Genomic DNA, 22,773 nt, shown 5'->3' with positions numbered 1-22,773 from the left:
AACAAAGAAGCAACAGTAGTTATTCTCCAGTCATCTGGGACCTCCCCTGTAGCTAAAGAGGATACAAAGATCTCTGTCAAAGCCCCAACCATCAACCCCTTGCCTCCTTCAGTATCCTGGGATAGATCCCATCAGGTCCTAGGGACTTAACTCCTTTAAAGATTTTCAAGACGCTCAACATGTCCTCCTTCTTAAAATCAACTGGCCCTTCAACATACCCTTTCCTAATCTCCTCATCATCCATATCTTTCTCACTGGTGAATACTAATGTGAAGTACTCACTCACTTTCTCCAGCTCCTTTGCTGTGGAGTAGACTACCCTTTCCCGAGCTGCCTTCTTACTCCTAAAGTAGTTAGCTATGCTTGATTTTTGTTTAGGTATTGTGATCATACCATATTAAAGGTTAAATTATTTTCTTTTTGCAGGATGCTTCGAGTGTTGCATCAAGTGCCTGGGTGGTATTCCGTACGCATCGCTGATTGCCACAATCCTTCTGTATGCTGGGGTGGCACTGTTCTGTGGCTGTGGCCATGAAGCGCTCTCTGGAACAGTCACAATCCTGCAGAATAACTTTGAGGTGGTAAAAGGTGCTGGAGACGCCTTAGATGTTTTCACTATGTAAGTAATCCTGCTTCTTATCTAATCTATGGTCTTGGTGCTGCAAAGGCCTCAGATTCATCAGGTCAATGGCAGCTCTTTCTTGGTTCTGAGTCAGGAGAGCTTGTGCAATATTAATGCCCCATTGGTCTAGTAATCCAGAACTCCAAACTATCTATTCTGGGAGCATTGGTCCAATTCCGCCAATGGCATGTGGTGATATCCGAATTCAGTAAAAGTCTGGAATTTGTAAGTGAGCATAGTGGTGACTATGGCAACCACTGCCAATTGCCATACAAACCCAGCTAGTTCACTCATGTTGCCATCTTGACCTGTTCTGGCCTATATGTGACTCCAGGCCCACAACAATGTGGTTGACTCTTAACTGCCCTCTGGGTGGTTAGGGATGGACATTAAATTCTGGCCTCATGAGCAGTGTACATGTTTCTATTTTAAAGAAAAAAAAAACAAGGATGTGGGTTCAAGATTTCTTTTCTTCGGGGATTTGAGCATATCATTCTGACTCATAAAGCAGCACTGACCAGAGGTGCAAAACCCTGGATATGTTAAATGAAGGTCTGTCTGCATTAATTCAAAGAAGAATGGCTAATTATTCACTGTTGGCCTAGTACTCATCCCTAAGTCAACATCATCAGGACAGGTTATCAGATCAGATCAGTGTGGTGCTGGAAAAGCACAGAAGGTCAGGCAGCAGCCGAGGAGCTGGAAAATCGACGTTTCGGGCAAAAGCCCTTCATCAGGAATAGAGGCAGGAAGCCTCCAGATCTCTCCACACTGGAGGCTTCCTGCCTCTATTCCTGTTGAAGGGCTTTTGCCCGAAATATCGATTTTCCTGCTCCTCAGATGCTGCCTGACCTGCTGTGCTTTTCCAGCACCACTTTGATCTAAACTCTGGTTTCCAGTATCTCACTTTTGCCTAGATTATCAGATCAGTCCAACAGTAGTTCAAACATGCTTAACTTCTGAAAAGACAGGGAGTTGGTGGGGTGTTGTGATAATGCCACTGTGCCAGTAATCCTGAACCCCAAATTAATGTTCTGAAGGCAAGGGTTTAAACTCCACCATGGTAGATGGTGAAATCTGAACGCAATAGCATTCTGGCAGAAAAAAACTAACCTAATGGTGACCATTCTCAATTGTTGTTTAAAACCCATCTGGTTCATTAATGTCCTTTAGGGGATGAAATCTGCCATCTTTACCTGGTCTGGCCTTCATGTGGCTCTAGACCAACATCAAAGTGGTTGACTCTTAACTGGCCTATAGGTGATTAGGAATTACATAAAGTCAGCAGTTTTATTCCTGATGAAGGGCTTTTGCCCGAAACGTCGATTTCGCTGCTCGTTGGATGCTGCCTGAACTGCTGTGCTCTTCCAGCACCACTAATCCAGTCACACAATACCAGGTTATTGTCCAACAGGTTTACTTGAAATCACAAACTTTTGGAGCACTACTCTTCGTCAGGTGAAATGACCTAATGAAGGAGCAGTACTTTGAAAGCTTGTGATTTCAAATAAACCTGTTGGACCATAAGTGGGTGCCATACAACTTTTGACTTTGTCCACCCCAATCCAAAACCATAGCACCTCCTTATCACGGAATTAGACAGATTGGGCAGAAAGTCCTGACCTAGCCATCAATGCTTACAGCCTATGAATTAATTTTTAAACACATACACTAAAGCCATGAAAGAAGCTATCTAATGATAAATCTCACTATTGCTCTAATGGATTTCAGTTTTATACAAAACTGCTTGACGAAAAGTCAGTTAATACTGTCTTAACAGTAGTTTGCACTTTGAGCTGTTTCATTTCTTTCAGGTATTCAGTTCAGGAAAAGATTACAACACAAACCATATTGTTACAACACGAGCTGAAAGCTGCTCTCAACATACAGCCCAATAGGTCTTAGGTTTGATTTACAGGTTTAGTTGATACCTTCCAAGGGAGTTTTGGGCACAATGATAAGACTGATGTCTCACAGTCCTGGAGATGGGAAATCAATCAAGGTTATTTCATGTGACCACAGTTCCTAAGATCTATTGGAGTCAGAATAGGGATTGATGTTATGACATGCTTCTATGCCTCTCTGATAATCACTGTTTAAATATCACACTATTGTTCTGACACGTGAGATGGCAGAAGGCAACTGGTTCCTGGGGAATTATCTCCTCAGCGATAGTCTATATCATTTTGAGAAGAGGAGGAATAAAACAGTCTTATAAATAAACTGAATGTGAATAACTGATTTGCCTAATTATTAAACAAGATCTTCTCTCAAACTAGCAGCAAAGTCCAATTTCTGAAGACCACGTACACCTCTGAGAAGATAGATACAAGGCTATTGTGTTAATGGACACCTGTGAAGAGTCATAGAGCCTTAGAGATGTACAACACGGAAACAGATCCTTCGGTCCAGCTCGCCTATGCCAACCACATATCCCAATCCAATCTAGTCCCACCTGCCAGCACCTAGCCCATATCCCTCCAAACCCTTCCTATTTATATACCCATCCAAATGCCTCTTAAATGTTGCAATTGTACTAGCCTCCATCACTTCCTCTGACAGGTCATTCCATGCATGTACCACCCTCTGCGTGAAAAGGTTGGCCCTTGGGTCTCCTTTATATCTTTCCCCTCTCAACCTAAACTTATGCCCTCTAGTTCTGGACTCCCCCACCCCAGGGAAGAGACTTTGTCCATTTATTCTATCAATGCCCCTCAAGATTTTATAAACCTCTATAAGGTCACCCTTAATAGAGGGATCAAGTTCCGGAACCATGAGGTTATGCTACAGCTGTACAAAACTCTGGTGCGGCCGCACTTGGAGTATTATGTACAGTTCTGGTCATTGCATTATCAGAAGGATGTGGAAGCTTTGGAAATGGTGCAGAGGAAATTTACTAGGATGTTGCCTGTTATGGAGGGAAGGTCTTACGAGGAAAGGCTGAGGGACTTGAGGCTGTTTTCGTTAGAGAGAAGAAGGTTGAGAGGTGACTTAATAGAGACATATAAGATAATCAGAGGGTTAGATAGGGTGGACAGGGAGACCCTTTTTCCAAGTATGGTGACAGCGAGCACGAGGGGACATAGCTTTAAATTGAGGGGTGATGGATATAGGATCGATGTCAGAGGTAGTTCCTTTACTCAGAGAGTAGTAAGGGTATGGAATGCTTTGTCTGCAACGGTAGTAGATTCGCCAATTTTAAGTACGTTTAAGTCATCATTGGACAAGCATATGGATGTACATGGAATAGTGTAGGCTAGATGGGCTTCAGATTGGTGTGATAGGTCGGCGCAACATCGAGAGCCAAAGGGCCTGTACTGTGCTGTAATGTTTGACATTCTGTGTTCTATGTTCACCCTTCTGACACTCCAGGGAAAACAGCCCTAGCCTATTCATCCTCTCCCTATAGCTCAAATCCTCCAAACCTGGTAACATCCTTGTAAATCTTTTCTGAACCCTTTCAAGTTTCACATGCAATATTCCAAAAGTGGCCGAACCAATGTCCTGTACAGCCGCAACATGACCTCCCAACTCCTATATTCAATGCGCTGACCAACAAAGAAAAGCATATCAAATGCCTTCTTCACTATCCTATCCACCTGTGACTCCACTTTCAAGGAGCTATGAACCTGCACTCCAAGGTCTCTTTGTTCAGCAACACTCCCTAGGATCTTACCATTAAGTGTATAAGTCCTGCTAAGATTTGCTTTCCCAAAATGCAGCATCTCACATTTATCTAAATTAAACTCCATCTGCCACTTCTCAACCATTGGCCCATCTGGTCAAGATCCCGTTGTAATCTGAAGTAACCTTCTTTGCTGTCCACTAATTTTGGTGTCATCTGCAAACTTACCAACTACACTTCTTATGCCTACATACAAATCATTCATATGAATGATGAAAATTAGTGGACACAGCACCGATCCTTACGGCACTCCGCTGGTCACAGGCCTCCAATCTGAAAAACAACCCTGCACCACCACCCTCTGCCTTCTACCTTTAAGCCAGTTCTGTATCCAAATGGCTAGTTCTTCCTGTATTCCATGAGATTCAACCTTGTTCACCAGTCTTCCATGGGGAATCTTGTCGAACGCATTACTGAAGTCCAAATAGATCATATCCACTGCTCTACCCTCATCAATCCTCTTTGTTACTTCCTCAAAAAACTCAATCAAGTTTATGAGACATGATTCCCATGCATAAAGCCATGTTGACTATCCCTAATTAGTCTTTGCCTTTCCAAATATATGTACATCTTGTCCCTCAGGATTCTCTCCAACAACTTGCCCATCACCGACGTCAGGCTCACTGGTCTATAGTTCCCTGGCTTGTCCTTACTACCCTTCTTAAATAGTGGCACCACGTTAGCGAACCTCCAGTCTTCTGGCACCTCACCTGTGACTATCGATGATACAAATATCTCAGCAAGGGGCCCAGCTTCCCATAGAGTTCTAGGGTATACCTGATCAAGTCCTGGGGATTTATCCACTTTTTTCCTCCTCTGCAATACGGACTTGGGCTTTCAACTTGGAATTTGTAGCTGAAGATATAGCACAGTATAAAAACCCTAGATTGATAAGAGATTTGCGATACCTTAAAAACAAAACAATACATTTTAGAACAAGTTTTCTGTCGTTTACCTACTGTGAGAGAAGTGTTGCGCTGAAAAAAGCACAACAGCACCTGAGGAGCAGGAGGGTTGACGTTTCGGGCATGAGGAATGTGATGCCTGAAATGTGGACTTTCCTGCTCCTCGGATACTACCTTTCCAGCATCATGCTTTTTGACTCTGATTTCCGGCCTCTGCAGTCCTCACTTTCTCCTACTGTGAGAGAACCAGAGTGAGAGCACAAATCTCCATACACACATATGTGATGAAAAAATATAACTTCCCACTTGTTTTAGAGTAATGTCAGTGTCGGCATTAGAAGATAAAATCCAGAATAACAAACAGCTTTGTGCTTTCATCCTCTATGTGCACTGAAATTATATTATTTTCTGTATTGATGTTAGATATGCTAAAGCCAGGACAGAAATGAACCAATCATACCCTCATATCTTTTTTACCAAGCAGATAGATCACAACAGATCTCTGTCTTGAACCCATCTGCCTGCCTTTGGCTCTGTATCTTACTATTCTTGCATAAAACTCTATCGCTGTCAATTTGGAATTTTTAAGTGACTCACTCTACCCCCAAGCCTGAAAAGTCTTTTGGTGGAGGCAGGGGTTTTCAGATTTGCACTCACCGTTGTGTGGAGCAATACTTCCTGGTTACAGCCTGGAATATTTAGCTCAATTTTTAGGGTTGTTCCCTTTTGTTTGAGACTTGCCTACCTGAAGAAATAGTTTCTATCTATTATACCCTTTCAATCCCCGAGATTTCCTCAAATGTCTCGATTTCAGTCATCCTTCTATGCTCAAGGGAATGTACACTTCGCCCCAGAATGTTCAGCAAGGCATCGTTGTACTGCACTCATGTCACATCCTTCCCTAATATATTCTTTCTGAGATGTCATGTCTAGAACTGAATATCATGCTGTAAATAGGGACACACCCATCATCTCCAATCTACAACCTCAAAGGAACACAGGCATCTGTCACCATGAGGAGAGAGAGACAATTTGATTCCCAATAGTCAGAGGGTAACTCTCCACACTTGTAGGGTATCATTAACACACATGACCTCCATAAAGTACAGCAACTGGTTCCTCAGAAGATAAAGCCAGTAAGAACTGGCAAGTCAGACATATTAGAAAGACTCATCCTGTACTTTCAAATCGGCCCTATTTCTCTGATACATTCATTTCCTTTTCCTCTCTTGTGCAGGAATTGAACCAGCACCATTAGCATCATTTTGCAATACTGTCTTTCCATCTGAGCTAACCACCCTGAGGGACTTGATATATGTGTAACATAATAGCAAGTCTTATCTGTGAATACCAAGTGGAACTAAATTGAGCACTCTTGATCCATTGTGTATCACTTACTTAGTGAATGCTGTTCATTTAATTCAGTTAAATTGATGCAATGAGATAAACTCTTGGATTCTGTTTCCCCATCCACAGGAATTCAAACAATCAATTGACACAGTGAGGGTATTATTTTCTTTCATTCATGGGTTGTGGACTCAGCGGCAGGGGCCAGCATTTATTGTCCATTTCTGTATTCCCTTGAGAGGGCAATGACAAGCTGTCCTCTTGAACTGTGGTGTTCATTTGGTGTAGGAACATTGTTAATGTCTTTAGGGAGGAAGTTCTAGGCTGAAAGAAGCTGGATCAAGGCATTGGAGGAACATTGTGGTCTGAATAATAGCATTTTGTGCTCATTGATTGAACAGTTTAATCATTTGATTTTGATCTTTGCAATTTGCTGACGCAATCTGAACATTTTTGAGTACTTTTTAAATCTGTTTAACAAAGGTAATAACAGGGAATCCAGTTGTGTAGGTTGGAGTGCTGATTAAGAACATAGGTACTCAATAATACTTTGTTTCCTTTTGACATCCTGTTTACCAGAAAATCGTGGGTTCAAAACTTCATGCTAGAACATGAGAATATAATTCCGGGCATTGCTGAAGGAGTCTGGCAGTTCCAGAAAGATGGTGCTGTCCACATGAGAAATTGATGCCCTTTCTGGTGTTTCAAATAATGGCCACATTATTTGAAGCAGAACAGTGAAATAACACCACAGGGGCCGGTATCCCATATCAAGTCATCCTTTATTTACATCTGCATAATATGTGACACTGAATCAGCTTCCTCAGAGCCAGCTTTCAGAGTGAACAGAACCTCTGACCCATCCATTTGTATCTGTCAGCCAGGGCTCCCTGAATGGACTAAATTAACGGCCTCAATCAGGGAACTCATATTCTGTGCAGTCCATCTGGCTGACCTTGTTATAATCACTACAGAAAGGACAAAGTCAATTGAAAATTTTGGAAAGGAAATTTTAAGACTTTTTAAGCTTGAAGATTTCTTTAGACCCAAGGCAGGCAAATGGAGACAGGCCATCTATTGACCCGAGAAGTGCACGTACAGTCATTGAGCTGTACAGCAAGTAAACAGACCCTTCAGTCCACGACATCCATGCCAGCCAGATATCCTAAATTAATCTAGTACCGCTTACCAGCAGTTGGACCATATCCCTCTAAACCCTTCCTATTCATGTACCCGTCCTGATGCCTTTTGAATGTTGTAACTATACCAGCCTGCACTACTTCCTCTGGCAACTCATTTCACCCTCTCCATGAAAAAGCTGCCCCTTAGGCCCCTTTTAAAATGTTCCCCTCTCACCCTAAGCCTATGCCCTCTAGTTCTGGACTCACCCACCCCAGAGAAAAGCCCTTGTCTATTTACCCTATCCATGCTCCTCATGATTTTGTAAACCTCTATAAGGCAACCTCTGATGCTCCAGGAAAAACAGCCTCAGATTATTCAGCCTCTCCCTATAGCTTAAAACCTCCAACCCTGACAACATCTTTGTAAATCTTTTCTGAACCCTTTCAAGTTTCACAACATCATTCCTATCAGAAGGAGGTCAGAATTGCATGCAATATTCCAAAAGTAGCCTAACCAATGTCCTGTACAGCCACAACGTGACCTCCCAGCTCCTGTACTCAATACTCTGACCAATAAAGGAAAGCATACCAAACAGCTTCTTCACTATCCTATCTACCTGCGACTTCACTTTCAAGGAGCTATGAACCTGCACTCCAAGGTCTCTTTGTTCAGCAACACTCTCCAGGATCTTACCATTAAGTGTATAAGTCCTAACCTGATTTGCCTTTCCAAGATGCAGCACTAATATTTATCTAAATTCAACTCCATCTGCCACTCCTCAGCCCATTGGCCCATCCAGTCAAGATCCTGTTGTACTCTGCAGCAACCTTCTTGCCTGTCCATCACACTTTCAATTTTGGTATCATCTTTCTTACTAACTAACTATATCTCCTGTGTTCACATCCAAATCATTTATTATCAGTACTGTTACAAAGGTCATTAGTTTGAAACTTTAATTCTTGATGAACCACGAGCCTGTGGTCTTTATTTTAAAGGAAATAGTGCAATTTTCAGATTAGACCACCTGAATTGCCTATCTTTGTTTATGGATGATGATATCATTCTAATGTATTACGCATGATCTTGCAAGAAGGATGGCTCAAAAATATATTAAAGTTAATTATGTTAATGAAAGCTTTTCCATGCCTGCCATAATAAACTCTGAGAATGGTCTTAACTATGCTTAACAAGAACATTGTTGGCAATACTCAAGTCCTGTTATACCAAATGACTAGTCATATTCCTGGTGATGGTATTGCTTAATTTGTCAAGCTGCCTGACATCCTGAAGCACTATCAGAGCAGGCAAAACATCCCCATTCGATGCATATGTTTCTTCTTCTTAGCCTCTTTTGCTGTTGTATTTTCAAGTTGGCATTTCAATTTTCATGAATGACTGAATGCTTTTATCTGTTTTTTGAAAGAACCAGGCTCCGAACTGTTTATATGTTGATGTGTGGGCTTGAAAGAGCCTGGTTTATCAATAAGGTAAAACTAAATATGCTTTATTTATTTATTTATCAGAATTGGGTGTTACTATTTAATTCTCATCCCTTTTTGCCTTGTGCTTGAGACACTTTCTTCAACCACTACAGTTTGCATTGCGAAATACCCACAGTGCCATTATTTTATAATTTTATGACTGAGTGTTTCCCATAGTGGAAATTTATAGCTCATGAACTCGTTATGCATGAACGTAAATATTTTACTGCATATGAGGGAAAGGCTGATTCAGAGGGTAGTGAATGAGCTCTGGTCTTTTGTTGAAGACACGGTTAAATTATTCTAAAATCTATCATGCCACTGATGCAGTGTAACAGCAGGCTAACAGGACTGGTAATGTTTTTGATGGATGTGAAGAAACCTTTGAAGAGCAATATTGTTTTGCCAGCCCGATCATGAGAGAAAATGAAGGTTTTTTTGCTTCTTCCTCCAGACCACTTGACTAAATTAGCAAAATCTGAACGAGAAAGTGGATCAAACTTTCAACTGAAGAGAAAATGATAAATGAGTCCCAAGTTATTATGGCTTTGAAAGAAAGTTTGCTTCTATTTCCCTTCACTACAGATTAAACCTCCATTCTAAATGGAAGGAAACATACTCCCTTGTTTAAATGTTAGCTTCCTATCTTCCGTGCTCATTAAGAATACACCTTGGCCTAGGGAAAAGTATTTCCAAAGGCAGAGGGATAGGATGGGTTCTAAATCATTTGATGTACTCACCTTGACTCCCCAAAGCCTGTCCACCATCAACAAAGCACAAGTCAGGAGTGTGATGGAAGACTTCCCACTTGCCTGGGATTGATGCAGTTCCAACAACACTCCAGAGGCTTGATACCATCCAGGACAAAGCAGTCCACTTGATTGGCACCACATTCATACGCATCCACTCCCTCCATTTCTGAGCTCAGTACTATCCACAAGATGCACTGCGGAAATTTGCCAAAGATCCTGAGACAGCATCTTCCAAACCCATGACCGCTTCTATCTAGAAGGACACGGGCAGCAGATAGATGGGAATATCACGAACTTCAAGTTCCCCTCCAAGCCACTCACTATCCTGACTTGGAAATACATCACTGTTCCTTCACTGTCGCTGGGACAAAATCCTGAAATTCCCTCCCTAATAGCATTGTAGGTCAACCCAGACCAGGTGGACTGCAGCATTTCAAGAAGGCAGCTCACCACCACTTTCTCAAGGGCAACTAGGGACGGGCAATAAATGCTGGCCAGCCAGCTACACCCAGATCACACAAATGAATAATATTAACAAAAATAAATTAACTCCTTTCTCTCTCTTCCTTTAGGTAAGAAACTGTAATTGATCAGTGAGAACTGAATGCGATAGAGCATGTTGGTGATGCCAGTGCAAGTACTATAACCTCTGTGAAATAACACTCGTACACTTGTATCTGTAGGATTGATATCTTCAAGTATGTCATCTATGGTGTGGCTGCTGCCTTCTTTGTCTATGGCATTCTGCTGATGGTTGAAGGATTTTTCACAACTGGTGCAATTAAGGATCTTTATGGAGACTTCAAGATCACTACCTGCGGTCGATGCGTTAGTGGCTGGGTATGTATTGTTTTAGTAAAAATCTGAACTTCGATCCATACTGAACACATTTGAAAGCTGTTTGCATGTCACCTATACACGATGCTTGGCAAAGGCATTGGTTAAAATTCTTTCCTTGGTATCATGGGCTAATTGTCAAATGCCACTAGCATTTTTAGCTCACTCTAAGGATACAGTGAGTGCTACTAAGGCCAATGTTTATTGTCTATCACTAGATACCCTTGAGAAAGCTGGTTGTCAGCAATAAACCAGTTACAGTACAGAAGTCCATGTGCTGTGGGTCCTCTTCCAGAGGATAGGGAGTCAGATAGCGAGTTTCACAATCTTAATACAGTGACCCTGAAGAATTGCTTTTTATTGCAAAAATATACTTTATTCATTAGAAATCTTTATCTACATTCACAGGTGCCTAAAGTAGTACAGTCTTTGCATCTCAAAATAAAAACAAAACATTGGAATTTGACATTCCCTGTAGTTGCAACAAATCTTGAGGAAAAATGGTATGTATCCAAGTCCACTTCTGAATTGCCACTTGGCTCCAGACCTTATTAGAGCCTTGGGCCAGAGTCTGAGCACTAAAGGTCAAGTGAGAGTGACTGTCCTTGAAAGTAGTACTAAGCACAGATCGCAGCACCAAGGAGGTCAAGGAAAACTACAGCCATTGGAAATTGAGGTGATGAAAGGGGGAAAGAGGGGGAAGGAAAAGGTGTGAGGGCTGGAGAAGGGCAGATGATGCTTTGTATAGACCTCACCCATTATTGTAATCAAGCCATTGTAAAGGAACGTGCTTGTTTGAGGCCAAGCATCTCAGTACCAGACATGAGTGCAGGAATTCCTTGCAACAGTACCTTGGGCGTGCCTTTAGAACATACAAGCATCTAAATTAGGAGTAGAAATAGAGCACATCATACCTCAAGCCTGCTCTACTATTCATACGATCGTGGATGATATGATCATAGACCCAACTTCATGTTCTCAGCTATCCCTAAGAATCTTTAACTCTGTATCAAAAATCCAATGGCCCAACCAGCATCAATGTTATTTCCTCCATCATATGGCCAGTTGTGTGGCTGTTTGCTGACAAATGTACAACATTCAGTTCAGTTAACAATTCCTCAGACAAGGAAGAAAGACCCAGACAAAATACTGGACCGGACACATAATTACAGGGACAACAAAAATAGATCAGAGGTTGGGAATTCTGTGTGGAATATCTCACCTCCTATGACTATAAGATGTGGGAGCAGCAGTGGGACATTCAGCCCATTGAGTCTTAGCTGCTATTTTTTGGGATGATGGCTGAAGTGGAAATTCTCAACTCAACATTCTTGCCTTTTTGCAATAACCTTTTAAAAATCTGTTTATCTCAGCCTTGAATATACTTAATGACTCAGCCTCAATAACCCTGTATGGTAAAGAATTACACAGCTTCAAGTGAAGAAGTTCCTCGTTATCTCTGTCTTAAATGTGCAACCCCTTATTCTGAGACACGTCCTGTGATCCCACACTCTCCCAGAAAGGGAGACAACCTCCCTGTGATTTGTTCTGTGAAGCCCCTAAAAAAAACTTGTACATTCTAATGAGCCCATCTCTCAATCTTCTAAACACCATCGGTTACAGACCCAACTTCCTCAACCTCTCCTCATTAGATAGTAACCCCACGTGTAGGAGCAATCTTGTGAACTTTCTCTGGATTGCCTCCAAAGTCAGTATTTATTTCCTTAGATAAGGGGCCTCAAACTGTTTACAGTATTCCTGCTATGTGGGCTGATGAGAATCTTATACTGTTTTAGCTCAACATTCCTGTTTTTCTGCTCCATTCCCTTTGAAATAGAGGCTAGGCTAACATGTCTTTCCTTCCTAATTTCCTGCTGAACTTGTGTGCTGTTTTTTATTATTTGTGCATAAGGGTTCCCAAACCCTCTGTACTGTAGCTTTCTACAATTTTTCTGCATTTATTGAATGAATATTCAGCTATTTTATTATTCCAAGCCAAGTGCATAAAATCGCATTTTCCCACCTTAAATTCCATTTCTTGAGTCTTTGTTAATCACTTAACCTGTCCATTTCCCTCGGTTGACTCTTTGTCTCATCCTCACCATTTGCCTTCCCACCTGTTGTTGTGTCATCTGCAAATACAGCTACAGTACACTGTAATTAATATATATTGTAAATAATTGTAGACCCAACATTGGTCTCAGTGACACTCCATTAGTTTCACATTGCTGCCTTAGTGCAAGTCTCTGTCATCTTTTAATTAATCAATTTTCTTTCCATGTGAATGTACTACCTTCAACGCCATGTACTCTTACTTGGTAACCATGATCGCTGGTACCTTATCATGCATGTTCTGAAAATCCAAATACATTACTCTTCCCCCTTTATCTACACAATATATTACCTCCTCAAAGGATTCTACTAAACTATTAGGCTTGCTTCTGTCCACAATACTTGTCCACCACATACAAGGCATTAGTTAGGAGTATGATAGATTGCACCCCACGTACCTGGATGAGTACAGCTCCAACACTCAAGAAGTTAAAAATCATTCAGAACAAAGTCCACTTGATCAGAATTCTAACCACCGCCTTGAGCATTCACTTCTTAACCATCCTTCAAGTTGCCTTTAACATTTCATCAAGGGTTACGTCAATAGAGTTCCAAACCTAGATACATAGATCATAAAATACTTATAACAGAGAAGAAGGCTATTTAGCTCATCAAGTCTGAGCTGTCTTTCTGCAAGATGAACTGAACTAGTCTCACTGCTCTACCATTTTTCTGTGACTCTTCAAACCTTTTCTCTTCGTCTGTTTTCTGAACCTCTTTTGAAAGACACAGCAGATTCTGCTTTGACTGCTCCCTCAGGCATCGTGTTCCAGATCCTAGCCACCCTGGGCATGAAAAGGATTTTCCTCATGACACCTCTGGTTTTTCTTACCAATCAACAATCACTATCCAATGGTTCGCAGTCCTTCCGCCAAAATAACAGTAACAGTTTCACCCCATCTACTCTATTCATATCCCTAATGGTTTTGAACACATTGATTAAATCTCCTCTCAACCTCGTCTTCTCTGCAGTCACCACTTCATCAAGCTCTTAAGAAAAGCTGCAGGAGAATAGTTCTGTCGATGAATAGTTCCACCTTAAGAAAGCTAGCCTTTATATCTATAGGGCTGGAGAACAAGGATGCAGAACGTATGCTGCAATTATACAAAACTCTGGTTAGACCCTATAAGAAGTACTGTGAGCTTTATTTACACTTTAAGGAGTACAATATAGATGGACAAGAATGATACCTGGACCACAAGGGTTAAGTTATGAAGATAGATAATACAATTTAAACCTATTTTCTCTAGAAGTTAGAAAGTTGAGGGGTGACCTGATTGAAGATAATAACATCAAGATAATAACAGGAAAAGACAGGATAGAAAAAATAAATGATTTTCACATCTTGAGGATTTTAGAACCAAGGGGCATAGTCTGAGAATTAGGGCCAGAACATTCAGGTGAGATGTTAGGAAGCATTTCTGCACACAGTGGGTGGTAGTTGTTTGGAACTGTCTTCCACAAATGGCAGTGGATGCTGGATCAGCTATTAATTTTAATCTGAGAAGGATAGTTTTTGTTAAGCAGAAATATGAAGGGATATGCGCCAAAGACTGTTAAATGGAGTTAGGGGCCAGATCAGCCATGATAACATTAAAACTTAAGAAATAGGAGCAGGATTAAAAACCAAAGGAACTGTGGATACTGTAAATCTGAAGCAAAAACAGGAATTGCTGGAAAAGCTCAGCAGGTCTGTCAGCATCTGTGAATAGAAATCAGAGTTAACATTTCAGGTTGAGTGACCCTTCCTCAGACCTTCCTCAGAAATATGACCAGTCGTAGGCCATCTGGTCCCTCGAGCCTGCTCCACCATTCAATAAGATCATGGCCAATCTTTTCATGGACTCAGCTCCACTTACCTGCCCCTGTTCAACATAAACCAGAATTCCTTTATTGTTCAAAAATCAATCCATCTTCACCTTAAAAACATTCAACGAAGTAGCCTCAACTGATTCATGGGGCAGGGAATTCCAGATTCACAAACCTTTGGGTGAAGAAGTTGTTCCTCAACTCAATCCTAAATCTGCTCCCCCTTATTTTGATCTCATCGAATTTTGGAACAGACCCGATGGGCTGAATGGTCTATTCCTGTTCCTATGTTCGTCTCCATCTGACAGAATCTCTCATCAATGGAACTATTTTCATGAATATTTTCTGCCTGTTCTCCAATGCCTTTACATCCATCCTAAAGTGTTGTGTTCAAAATGTTATCACTATTCCTTTGTAGATTGAATCAGTACTTTATAACTTTGTCATAAGTTCCTTATATCAGTGGTATATATTACTGTTTACAAAGCTCAGCTCCACATATGTTTTATTAACCACTATCTCAACCTGCGCTGCCAGGTTCAAAAACCCAAACCAAGGTCCCACTGCTCCCACTTAGAATTAAATCCTTCAAAACCTATTCCTTCGTCTTCCTGCCAAAATGTATCACTTCACACACTGCTTTCAACTTCATCTTCCACATACCACACTGTAACTAATCTAATCTAATCTAATCTAATATCTGTTCCTTCCAGCCTCTTGCCTCATCTTTTCCCACTCTCCTCAGAATTTGCAATCCTACCAAGTACAGTAGGAGCATTGGAGTGTCAACACTTGCAAAGGGCAAGGGGGGAGGCAATTGTGCGATAATTCTGATCAAATAATAAACACTCAGAAACTCTTCCAAACCCTAGCACCATCAATGATAAAGTAGTTGGGGAATTAGCAATGCAAGCATTAAACTTGCTCATCTATCAGAAATTACTGGAGGAACTCAGTGGGTCTGGCAGAATCAATGGTGAGGAAACAAAGTTTCAAGCCCAGCCTTCGTCAGGACCAACTCTCAACAGCTGCTGCCAAACACACTGATTTTCTCCAGCAATTTCTCTTTCCATTTGTTTCAGATCTCCAGCATCTGCAGTTCTTTGTTTCATTGTACTCCTCTATCTGCTTCTGTTATTATTGATAGAACATAACATGAAGCTGCCATTAAAATCCTGCTTCAGAAAAACTGCTCATTACTCATAGAGAACAAAAGACAAGGAACAATACAACACAGCAATAGGCCCTTTGGCCCTCCAAGCCTGCACCGATTCCTCGTTCCTCATTCAATATGTCATTCCATTTGTTTCAACACTGCTCTATCTTTTGTGAAAAGGGACTCAAGCATCCTGCCTTGTAACAGATTTAACAAAGCAAAACAAAAACAGAATCCCAGAAGGCTACTCATTTCAGTCATGCAGCCTCTAAAGATTATTGCTGCGAGGCATAACCTGTTTTGATCACACCTTTGTAAGGATATGGTGAAAATCTAAAGTAACAACCATTTGATACGTGACAGATTGTCCACCGGCATTGCCAGTAGTACACAGTGTCATCACCTGCCAAAGAGAAAATCACTGCCATTATTCAACCTTGACAAAGGCACAGTACTTCAACTGACATCCTTCTATTCTCTGTCTATTCTTCTATTATTCACACCCTCTTTCACTGCATGCCTCATAATATTCCATTCCTGTTTGTTTGACCAGTTGTGGAATCTATCAGCTAGTCTCTGGGGGTACTACATTTAAGCAGCATTGCTTTTTTTCTGGCAATTCCCAGTTCATCAATACATACTATTGATTGAAATCAATAGCAGGAAACTGAGTAAGGGGTCCTTCAGCAAAAGCATTGTGCTGAAATTAAACACAAGAGTAAGGTCACCAATAAGACAAAGAAAGCAAAAGATTTTGCAGAATATGTAACAGTGCAACATGTCTGCAATACCTGATAAGTACTGAATTGCTCCCACAACAGCCAGACCTTTGAGTACAGGAGTTAGGACACCATGTTACAGCTGTACAAGATATTGGCAAGACCACATTTGGAGTATTTTGTATAATTCTGATCAATGTGCTATAGGAAGGATGTTATTAAATTGGAAACGGTGCAAAAATTGATTAAGAGTCAGAGAATCATAGAGATGTACAGCACGGAAACAGACCCTTCAGTCCAACTTGCCCATGCTGACCAGATATCCCAACCTAAGCTAGTCCCACCTGCCAGCACCAAGTCCATATCGCTCCAAGCACTTCCTATTCATATACCCATCCAGATGCGTTTTAGATGTTGCAATTGTACTAGCCTCCACTACTTCCTCTGGCAACCCATTCCACACATGCACCAACCACTGCATGAAAAGGTTGCCTCTTATGTCTCATTTATATCTTTCCCCTCTCACCCTAAATTGATGCCTTCTAGTTCTGGACTCCCCCACACCAGGAAAAAGACCTTGTCTATTTATCCAATCCGTGCCACTCATGATTTTATAAACCTCTATAAGGTCAACCATCAGCCTCCAATGCTCCAGGGAAAAGAGCCCTTGCCTCTTCAACCTCTCCCTATAGCTCAAATCCTCCAACCCTGACAACATTGTTGTAAATTTTTTCTGAACCTTTCCAAACTTCACAACATCCTTCCAATAGGAAGGAGACCAGAATTGCACGCAATATTCCAAAAGTGGCTTAACCAAAGTCCTGTACAGCCGCAACATGACCTCCTAACTCTTGTACTCAATACTCTGACCAATAAAGGAAAGCATACCAAATGCCTTCTTCACTATCCTATCTACCTGTGACTCTACTTTTAAAGAGCTATGAACCTGCACTCCAAGGTCTCTTTGTTCAGCAGCACTCCCTAGGACCTTAACATTAAGTGTATAACTTTTGCTAAGATTTGCTTTCCCAAAATTCAGAACCTCTGTTTAATTTAAATTAAACTCCATCTGCCACTCCTCAGTCCATTGACTCATCTGATCAAGATCCTGTTGTAATCTGAGATAACTTTCTTCAGTGTCCACTACACCTCCAATTTTGGTGTCATCTGCAAACTTACTAACTATACCTCTCATGCTCACATCCAAATCGTTTATGTAAATGACAAAAAGTAGTGGACCCAGCACCGATCCTTGTGGCACTCCACTGGTCATAGGCCTTCAGTCTGAAAAACAACCCTCCACCGCCACCCTCTGTCTTCAACCTTTGAGCCAATTCTGTATCCAAGCGGCTAGTTTTCCCTGTATTCCAAGAGATCTAACCTTGCTAACCAGTCTCCCATGGGGAACCTTGGCTGTTCCTGAGACTGGAGGTTTGAATTATAAGGAGAAGCTGGAGATTGAGCTTAAACCTTACAGAGGTTTATAAAATCATGAGGGGCATAGATACAGAGAATAGCCAAGGTTTTTTATTCCGAGGAGAAGGGAGTCGTAAACTAGAGGGCATAAGTTTAAGATGATAGAGAAAGATTTTAAGGGAACTAAGGGCAACATTTTCATGCAGAGGGTGGTGCATGCATGGAATGAGCTGCCAGAGAGAGTGATGCAAGCTTGTACAGTCACAACATTGAAAAGGCAACTGGATGGGTACATGAATAGGAAGGGTTTAGAAGGTTATGGGCCAAATACTAGCAAATGGGACTAATTCAGTTTTGGAAATCTGAGGGTGTGGACAAGTCAGGCCGAAGAGTCTGTTTCCATGCTGTGTAACTCTATGCCTCACTGGCAGCATGGAAGTGTAATACATTTTGAGAGCAACAGAAATCTCTTCTTTCAAATGGCCATGAATCTGTGGAATTCACTACACAAGAGAATGCCAAGGCATTGAGAAAACTTACGGAGGAGTTAGATAGGTTTTTAATGAGGAGAAAGTGAGGACTACACATGCTCCACAGCGCATTCCATCTGACATGTTTTTGCCCACTCAGTTAATATATCCGTATCCTTCCATTGACTTATTACACCATCCTCACCACTTGCCATCCCACCTATTTTAGTATCATCCACTAACTTGTGACAGTAAATTTACTTCTGTCATTCAAGTCATTGATATCTATTCTAATTATTGGTGGCCCCAGCACTAATCCTTGTGGCATTCCACTAACAACAGGTTGCCATCCTGAAGCCGACCCCTTTATCCTAACTCTCTGTCCAGAGCTCTGTCCTTTCTAAAGCTTTATCCGAACACATTGGCTCTTGTCTTATTAAGTACGGCATATAAGGTGCATGCTGTACCTTACTGGAAACTTTTCAAAAAGTCGCGGATACATTTCTAACTATTCTAAGCTGTTTCTTACAGGATCTGGTTCTCTCACGACTCTTAAAGTCAACACTGCACTGATTGAGTCATCTCTATTTCTTGGTGCCTTCACATTTGCTTTGATGCAGCTTCCTTGACGCGCACATCTTATATTTTACATCTTGTGATCATCAGGATAAACACAAGCATGCCAAATTTGAGGGCGGCATGGTGTCTGAGTGGTTAGCACTGCTGCCTCACAGCACCGGGGATCTGGGTTCAATTCCAGCCTCGGGCGACTATCTGTGTAGAGTCTGCACATTCTCCCCACGTGTCATGTGTTTCCCCTAGCTGCTCCAGTTTCCTCCCACAGACTAAAGATGTGCAGGTTAGGTGAATGCCCATAGTGTTCAGGGATGTGTCGGTTAGGTGCATTAATCAATGGAAATGTGAAGTGATAGTGGAATGGGTCTGGGTCGAATACTCTTTGGAAGCTTGGTTGGACTTATTGAGCCAAGTACCCTGTTTCCAAACTATAGGGATTCTATGATATTTCAGGAGAGCAGGATGCTGATCAGTTTGCAAGTTAACTCTAATTGGCTGAAAAATTGCCACGAGAAAGCTAATAAGGACTGAAAGATGTTAAAACTCCTGGGCAATTCAAAAAGTTGTAAGATTTGAACAATTTCTTTTTTCTTGCCAAGAGAACAGTTGATTATTAAACAAAAAATGTTGCACCATGTTCATTTCAGTTTCCCACCACCAGTAATTTATATATTTCAAGAGGAGAACATCAATGTTTACCTTGACTGGCTCAAAAGCAGCCAACCCAAATATTTAAATCTCTTCTAAGAGAAAGTGAGGACTACAGATGCTGGAGATCAGAGCTGAAAATGTGTTGCTGGAAAAGCGCAGCAGGTCAGGCAGCATCCAAGGAGCAGGAGAATCAACGTTTCGGGCATGAGCCCTTCTTCAGGAATCAGTTTCCTGAAGAAGGGCTCATGCCCGAAACGTCGATTCTCCTGCTCCTTGGATGCTGCCTGACCTGCTGCGCTTTTCCAGCAACACATTTTCAGCAGTATTTAAATCTCTTCCCAGAATCAATGAAAAGATCAAGCCAATAAAGAATAATTCTTGCTTATTCCTCAATATGAAGAGTTAGAAAATTTTTACTCATCTTTCTCATATCTTGAATAGCTGCCACAGTAAATTTCAGGCAGTTATCATTCACAACCATTTACTGAACAGCAGATGCACTGCAGCTGTACAGTAAGAACAACGACAGAAGAATTTCAGAACTAGCACATCCTCTTTTAAGTTAAAATGCCCTGCATTGAGTTGCTCATAATTCAAAACAAACTCTGCTGGGCAAACATGTTGCTGATAGGCCAGGCACCAGACTACCAAAGCAGATATTTAACTTTAAACTTGATTGCAGCAGGAGACTTCCAAGATGACTACAGAAACATTTTGGGGATGTTCTCAAATCAGTGCTGGAGGGATCAAACCTCCTCACTATGACATGGCAGGACCTGCACTGAGCAAAATGAAGCAGTTCCCTTTGGGAAGCCAAATAACACATTGAAATCCTTGATCTTGAGCATGTAGAGGCACAGTTAAGGCTTTGTAGGGAACAACACAGACCTCAAAACACTTCATCTGCTCAACCCTTCAAGCACCATTTCATCCCCAGGTTACTGTATCTACTGATCAAATGTTGGACCTACGAACGGTCACAGAACCCACTGAAGAAGAGGGAAAACAAATCCTCCTTAAAGCGGAGAGACTGGCCAATAAGAATACAAATGTACTCTTTCAGGTGTTAATAAAAATGAAATAGTATTAATAAAAATGAAGCTCTCTCTAGTTTTCATTATTAATCAAATGAAGCTACTCTTTCACAAATCATATTCTCTATTGTTTATCCCTCTAGGCCATGGTCCAGTGAAAGTTGGATTGCAGCAATTGGATTTTATTCATTACCCTGTAACTGCAGAGTATTATGTCAAATCTAAGGAAGCATATCTGCGCCTTAAGGATTTGGACATTTACAATTCTATTTTACACTGTAAGGTTTTCCACTGCTCCCTTTTTGAGAAGGCAATTTTGGAAGAGAGCTCTCTCTTTTTCATATTGTGATGCAGTGCACAGCATATTAAGTGGGAGTGTGACCTGCTTTCAGTTCAATGCCCAATGTACCATATGCAGCTTGCTATGCGGATATCAGCAGCAGCAGGCACTGATGGCTCTTTAGTTATCTGTTCCTCCCTCAACCATTCAACACCTGTCCAAGAGCACGGTTAACACTGGGAACTTGGTCATGTAAGAATGATGGCCTCATTCCAACACTTGGCTAGGGTATAACTCTTCCTATTTAAAGGCTATTCCACATACAGGGGGCATACTCATATACTACACAATTCAAATCTTAGAAAGGCAGGTGCTTTACCCGTTGCATTCACAAAGTAAGACCAGGACAGTAGCAAAAGAATTGACTTCCCAGCTGAAAAGTTTGTGCCAGTATCAGCACAGTAGCTCAACTAACCTTTGTCACTGAATTCACAGCAGAGTACTAGGCCAGTCATCTCAACTGATCTCTGTTGGTAATTACGTCCCCCACACACTATATTATCTTATTCTGTGTCCCCAAGTATTTTTACTCACTTTTTCATTATGTATGCATCAAGCCTCTTTAAATACAACCATAAGCACATGGAAATTAGATCAATATTTTAACATTTCATTGTCCAAAGGGGCTTCCAGTAAATTCTGTATTTGATTTGTTATTGGCTGTCATATTGGGAGTAGATGGAAATGAGGATTTCACAGCACAAACAGATTAGCCATTATCCCATTGAATAATGAAGCAGTTTCAAAGGGGCCTACTCTTATTCCAGACTCAGATGTTTGTATTTTAAACTGTGACCCATATTCTAGGCTCACTCAGAAAGGGACAAATTATTAGAGATGAATCCAGGCAAAATACTGTAAGATGCTGAAAATATGAAACTAACAAAGAAAATACTGGAAAAAGCTCAGAAGGTCTGGCAACATTAGACAGCAGAGTTAATGTGGAGAAAGTGAGGACCGCAGATGCTGGAGATCCTGACCTCTTGGAGATTTCTGATGAAGACCGTATGCTCGAAACGTCGTCTCTGTTGCTCCTCGGATGCTGCCTGTGTTTTATCGGCACCACAACAGGGTTAACGTTTCAAGTCTGGTACAACTCTTCTACAGATTGAATCAAAAAGTAAGAGATGAGTCTTGGGGAGGTTTAAATAGCACCAACAAAAAAATTGCCAATGGTTGCATTCTGGAAAGGAGCAAGTGGTTGTTATGCTTTGAAATTGTTGAAACCAATGTTGAGTTCAGAAGTGTGTACAGTGAATCACATTGTGAAGATGGGTTCCATTAAGGTCAGCTAATCTTCCATTGTATATAAACAATTAAAGTAGGGGGTCACGTGTCACAGTGGTAGTGCCAGTACCTCTGAGCCAGGAGACCAGGGTTTAAGCTGCACTTGCTCCAGAGGTGTGAAATAGCAACTCTAAAGGGGTCAATGAAAATGTGTGCACAGCTTTCTTGGTGCTATGGTAGTGTCACTAACTCTGGACCAGGAGGCCCAGATTTGAGTCTCACCTGCTCAAGAAATGTATAATGGTATCTCTAATATCTATAGAAGAATGAACCAATTGAAATGCTGACAGTGGTTAAAAGTGATGGAAAGAAATTTCCTCTGTTCAGAGTGTTCAGGACAGGGGGAACCAACACCAAAATAAAGGCTGGATCTTTCACTGGGACAACACATAGTAATGGCAATCTGGAACTTTCTCCCCAAATATATATTTTAGAGGTTAGGCCAATTGTA

At 41.3% G+C, this 22,773-nt stretch overlaps 1 protein-coding gene across 1 annotated transcript in view; it reads left to right on the top strand.

Annotated features, from left to right (window-relative positions):
- Window positions 1-22,773, top strand: part of gpm6ab (glycoprotein M6Ab) — a 238,684-nt gene that overhangs the window by 181,448 nt on the left and 34,463 nt on the right. The window contains exons 2-3 of the mRNA XM_072594582.1: window positions 427-619; window positions 10,598-10,754. Coding sequence (XP_072450683.1) covers window positions 427-619; window positions 10,598-10,754 — 350 coding nt within the window. The remainder of the gene's footprint in view (window positions 1-426; window positions 620-10,597; window positions 10,755-22,773) is intronic.

This window comes from Chiloscyllium punctatum, chromosome 2, assembly GCF_047496795.1.
Source record: "Chiloscyllium punctatum isolate Juve2018m chromosome 2, sChiPun1.3, whole genome shotgun sequence".
NCBI lineage: Eukaryota > Metazoa > Chordata > Chondrichthyes > Orectolobiformes > Hemiscylliidae > Chiloscyllium > Chiloscyllium punctatum.
This window is presented reverse-complemented; position numbering and strand designations above follow the sequence as displayed.